At 41.8% G+C, this 6,000-nt stretch overlaps 1 protein-coding gene across 1 annotated transcript in view; it reads right to left on the minus strand.

Moving 5' to 3' along the window:
• Nucleotides 1-6,000, minus strand: part of TRMT11 (tRNA methyltransferase 11 homolog) — a 63,926-nt gene extending 57,926 nt beyond the window's left edge. Inside the window, exon 1 of the mRNA XM_007190805.2 lies at nucleotides 5,880-6,000. Within this exon, the coding sequence (XP_007190867.1) occupies nucleotides 5,880-5,951 (72 nt within the window). The 5' untranslated portion in view covers nucleotides 5,952-6,000. The remainder of the gene's footprint in view (nucleotides 1-5,879) is intronic.

Consider the following 6,000-nt stretch of genomic DNA (forward strand, 5'->3'; position numbering starts at 1 on the left):
CTTTTGTCTATGCAACAAATCATTTTTTTAATCCCTGGCATTAGAAGGTGCTGAAATCAGTTGAATCACATGGACAGACCAAGAACTAGCACAGACTATCAGTAAATCACTGAAGGTAGTCCAAAAGTCATTTTGCAACATGGGTGACACAAATTTGAATAGGAGGCATCACTGGACCTCAGAGTCAGACCACAATTTGTTCTTCAGTTCTTCCAAATAGCAGCTGTGTGATTTTTTTTTTTTTTTACAAGAAGCTTAACTCCTTTGACCCTTAGTTCCCCAACCTATAAAACAGGAATCAGCTACCTCACGAGGTAAGGTCTGTAAAGAATGGAGCAAAGAACCTAGGCTGTTATTAAAGGAATCAAACTGATGATGACCAACACTATCCTTGAAGTCCAGTGAGTCAAGAAATCAAGCGAGACTGACAAAGTTATAATACTTAAAAGAAAAAAATGAAGTTATAGATTGTCTCTTGACCTAGAATGATTATTGTTCATTCTGTATTAAACCATATTATGAAATCAGCTTTACATTTAAAACAGGAAAGTTTGCTGCTCTTGGAATACATTGTTAGAAATTAGCAACAGGTTAAAGCACAAAGGTTCTAAGAGGTTTTTTTAAAAAGTGAGGATTATTGGAAATTTTATGGCATAGGATTAGCACCATTACCTAAAATCTAAGCAATGATTTAAAAGTGAAAGTAAATGATAATCCAAGTTTCAAATTTAAAAGCAAAACACATATTAAACTACAACATCAACCTACTTGGAAAAATCAAAACACAAGATTTTTATTCATCATATGGCAAATTCACTTTCCAGTTGAGAATATTTTTACATCAGGAACAGAAGAATTTATATTAGACATTGGATATAAAAATATGGCATGATCTGATGCATACCTGATGCATTAATTCACATGAGCTTTTCAGTTCTTTAGCCACTTTCATCCATTTAGTTTGCTTCAGAACCAGCAATAAAACCCAGGGCTCTGAACTTTACTTTTAGTATAATAAGGCAGCTGCCAACTAAAACTGGCCCTGATTAACTGCACAGAGGTAAAACCAGACCACATTTGCACTCAATCTTTCATTTTAAATCATAAAGGCAGCTACTCATTATAGCTTTCCTGCCTAGCAGTTCTCATACAGTAGATGGGTCCAAAAGTGTAGACTGTCCTTTTGATTGCCTTCCCTGAAGAGATCCTATTTCACTCAATTCAATATTTATTAAACAACTAATATATGCAAGGCACTGAGCTATGTAAAGATAAATATATATTTATCCTGAGGGAGCTTAAGCTCTACTAGAACTAACATTTAATCCAGTAACTGGAAAGTGAGGTGTACAACAGTGAGTGCCCTTAAAGAAGCAAAGAAATATTGTACTAGAGTACAAAGGAAGAAAAGATTACTTCAGTTTTAGAAGAAAAGTTTCAATGGAAACACACTTAAGCCCTGAAACACAGGGAGAATCTGTACAGAGAGAGGACTTTCACTTCCAATGATGGCAAACTAGGTGATTCAGATTAAGCCTCCTGCTGAAAAGAATTTAAAAAAAACCCTGACTTCTGCTTGAAGGCATCAAGAGATTACAAGAGGGCAGCTTCCCTGGTGGCACAGTGGTTGAGAGTCTGCCTGCCAATGCAGGGGACACGGGTTCGAGCCCTGGTCCGGGAAGATCCCACATGCCGCGGAGCAACTAAGCCCGTGCGCCACAACTACTGAGCCTGCGCATCTGGAGCCGTGCTCCGCAAAGAGAGGCCGCGACAGTGAGAGGCCCGTGCACCGCGATGAAGAGTGGTCCCCGCTCGCCACAACTGGAGAAAGCCCTCGCACAGAAACGAAGAACCAACACAGCCAAAAATAAATAAATAATAATAATAATAATAAAAAGAGATTACAAGAATTACCAAGCCAAGATCCAGGAGAGGACAGAAATCTCAAGGTGCAGCCACTCTCTCCCTGGGACATTTACCAATTCCAAAAGCAGCTGTGAGGGTGGACAGCCCTTTTGACAGCTTAATGGAGCTAGAGGAACAAAAAGAGTATAGGGCCAACAATGAGAAGGAAAGGAAGTTTGATAAACTACCCAGTTTAGATTGGCATCCCCAAAAGCTACACACACTAGCAGTATGTGCAAATCAGAACAGAAACAAAACTTAATGGCTGAAAACGAGTTCAAGTGATCCTAGTGTGTTAATGCTCCTATAGGCTTCAAGAGGATTTACATCATCCTAGCCCTCAATTATTTTTTCAAATAAATTTTCAAATATATCTGGCATATATTCAACAAACATCCAGCACACATATGAAAAAGAACCAAGAGAAACAATACATAAAAGAAACAGACCCACAGGACCCCTTTTTTCAATTACATACTTTAACATAACTGTGCTTTCTATATTGAAGGGGATAAAAGACAAAATTTAGAATTTTGGTAGAGGATTAAAAAAAAAAGGAAATAGCATATTTGAAAAAGAATCAAGTAAAAAATATAAACCTAAAATAAACAAATATGTGGGCAAATCTAAATGAATATTGACTATATAAAATAGGTAAAATGAAGAGTGGGATAGGAAAGACCCAAACAAGAGGGCATCATTCAGGGAATAATGGGGAAGTCTATTTTGGCTGCACTGTTTCTGGGAGGAGGGGGTGGAAGGGTACAGAGGAGAAAACCATGCAACTGCAGGCCTTGAATGCCAGACTAGAGTTTCAGCCTTGGGACAATGGAGAAAGAAAAGAGGGCTGAGCTTTTGGAAGATTAAACTGGCACAGGGGAAAGATACTAAGAAGAATTTAAGAAAGAAAAAACAGGTAAAACCAGCGAAGACTACGGATGCTATTTTTAAGACTGCAGCCTAACCACTCCATTCTCCCTGCATTATCTGACTATAGGCACTCACCCTCCTTGGCTTCTCTCTAATTCCACCCCAGTATCCTCTAAGTGGTATCCTTTCTCTTGTACTCCAGAGCTATCTTTGTAAAACACAAGCGCAGTGGTTGAGAATCTGCCTGCCAATGCAGGGGATACGGTTTTGAGCCCTGGTCTGGGAAGATCCCACATGCCGTGGAGCAACTAGGCCGGTGAGCCACAAGTACTGAGCCTGCGCGTCTGGAGCCTGTGCTCCACAACAACAGAGGCCGCGACAGTGAGAGGCCTGTGCACCGCGATGAAGAGTGGCCCCTGCTCACCACAACTAGAGAAAGCCCTCGCACAGAAACGAAGACCCAACACAGCCAAAAATAAATAAAAATAAATTAATTAATTAATTAAAAAAAAAAAAACACAAATGATCGCTAGTCACTTAGTGATTTAAAAAGAAAAAATGTTTGTCACTTTCTGGCTTAAAAAGGAAAAAAAAAAGTCAATGGCTCTCCATTAAATCTAAAACAAAATCCAAATTCCTTCCAATGGTTTCATAACACTCCAAAATCTGGATCCTACCCACCTCTCTAGCCTCAGTGCCCATTACTTCATCCTCCTTCCCCTCACATCTCACACACAAACCACCATAATCAACCATCCCTTTGTGCCTCTACACTTGCTTTCGTTTCTGACTGAAATAGACTTTCTGGTCCTCTTCATCCCCAGAATATCTCCCTTATCAATTAAGATCTAATTAAAATATTACTTCTTCCATGAAACTCTATGTCCTTGCACCCCATCTTATCAACGCACCTGCCCAGCAACACATTAGTCCCGAATCAATGCCACAATCTTCCTTCAAAACTCCTAAGGCCAGTGAGTTGAACACAACTGAAGAAAATCACAGAATCTTGGCACAATTACAAATACATGCTCTTCACCCTCAGCTGGGTTTTCAGCCTCGCTCTAACACCTGAGTTCTTCTCTACTCAACTGTTGTAGCTCATCAGCTCCCTCTTTGCTCTCAATGATTATTTCAGATTTTACTATTTTTCTCAATTTCTCCATTCAATCGCTTGGTCCCCCATCTTTCAAGAAATTACCTTGACTCATTCATTACCTAGAAAACAGGCCCTCAGGCAACTATCCACACCCATCTTAAGCCTCCTCTGCCCACGCTCCCCTTCTACTGAAAGGCCAACACCTCCCACTGTGTCCTTATATCCATTTTCCCCTTCCCTTCAGCCTACAAACATGCCAATTTCTCCAAGACGGACAGGGATCCTCCCTTGACTCTAGGGCCCCCTCAAACTGTTAACCAATCTCTTACTTTCCCTTCTTATGTTAAGAGCAGTCTATCTCCCCTTCCTCATTTTCCAGTGACCACTAAACCAAGCAATCTGGCTTCTTCGTCTAAAACTACACAACCACTCTAGCAAAATCCTAAAACTTTACCCTCTTGATTTTTATGGTCTCACATACTTCCTATTCTGACACTTGCCTATCTTCTTCATGACCTCCTTTTCCCAATTCCCCTTAATATCAATGCTTCCAAGTACCTGCATTTGGCCCACCACTCTTTTGAAGCTATGCTTTCTCTGAATAATTTCATTTTCTCTCCTAGAGTTCATATACAGAAGACTCCCAAACATTAATTACCAGTACATGCAGCTCTATTAACATCTGTGCATACTCATATTCACTGTCTCCTGGTCATCTCCATTTGATGTTACACAAGCATAACAAATTCAGCATAACCAAAATTTAAATCATACAGCTGCCTGTGCTCTCTATTTTAAGTGGAAACACCCTTATATCCATCCCAGGAATCATCCTTGATTGGTCCATCTTGCCCCCACCTTCAATCAATCATCAAGCCCTGATGATTTGATCACCTAAATATTTCCCCAGTCTATTCCATCCTCTTACCCCCTGCTCTAGTTCAGGCCTTCTTAATTTATTAACAAGACTATTCCAACAGACTCAACTCCTATCTCCTTATTCCTCTCAAATCCATCCTCCGTACTGCAGCCAAAGTGATTTCTTTAAAAAAAATCTGATTCTGTCACTTCCTTAAAATTCTTCAATAAAGTCCCCTTCTAAGATCCAGAGTATTTAAGGCTTTGCATTTTCTGAACCCTACCCTCCTCTCCTGCTCTCTTCTTGTCATTCTTTGCTACATATTTGGTAATCCAGTAATAATGAATAGCTTGTAATTCTAATTTACTTATGTCTCTCCTTGGCCTGGCTAACTCCTACTCTTCTTTTAGGTTACAGTTCAAGTGTCATGCCGTCCTGGAAGCCATCTTAATGGCCAACATCACCCACCCCTCAGGTGGATCATATTTCCCTTCTATATGCTGCTATTTCCCTACCTATCTATCACTGCACTTACCAACGTTATTTCATAGTGCTATGTTTATGCATCTGCTCACCCCTTAGCCTAAACAGTAAACTCCTTGACGATAGAAACTTTGTCATCGTTATATCCCCAGCGTCCAGAATATTCAATTACAGGTACTCTGAAAATGTTTCTTGAATGAATAAATAAAACAATTTCCCCAACTTTTCCATCATCTAACCCTACCACCCACCATCACCACCACTACACCAACCCCCACGAAACCTGACCCGCATATTCGACACTTAAAACACTACCCTGAGTACTTCTGTCTGCTGTCTCTATTCTCTAGATGAAGAGCTCCAGGAGGGAGAGGACCGGTCATATTCACCTGCCTGACTCCGGTACCTGGCACATGGGCTGAAGAATGAATGAAAATGCTTAGCAAGGCTGAGAGGCTGTCTCGGACTTCTCTCTCACACCCTACGCCGAGCTCAGACCAATCCCAGGGGCCGAGGGACTGGGGGGACGCGTGATCCCCCCGACAAGCACAGACCCCCCAATGCCCGCGGGCTCGGACTGCGTGGGTCGCCTCCGCCCGCACACCAACCTCCACCCCGCCGTCCTCTCCAGAAGAAGGAGGTGGAGGTCACTGCGGCGCTTACCGGCAGGCGGAACTCCAGGTGCTCCTGTGCCATGAGCAGAAGATACCTGTTCACGGCTCCCGGCAGCGCCATAGCATCAGCCCACGGCGCGCCTGCGCCACCGAAGGTGTCTCACTCTTTT

This window comes from Balaenoptera acutorostrata, chromosome 14 (assembly GCF_949987535.1).
Source record: "Balaenoptera acutorostrata chromosome 14, mBalAcu1.1, whole genome shotgun sequence".
Lineage (NCBI taxonomy): Eukaryota > Metazoa > Chordata > Mammalia > Artiodactyla > Balaenopteridae > Balaenoptera > Balaenoptera acutorostrata.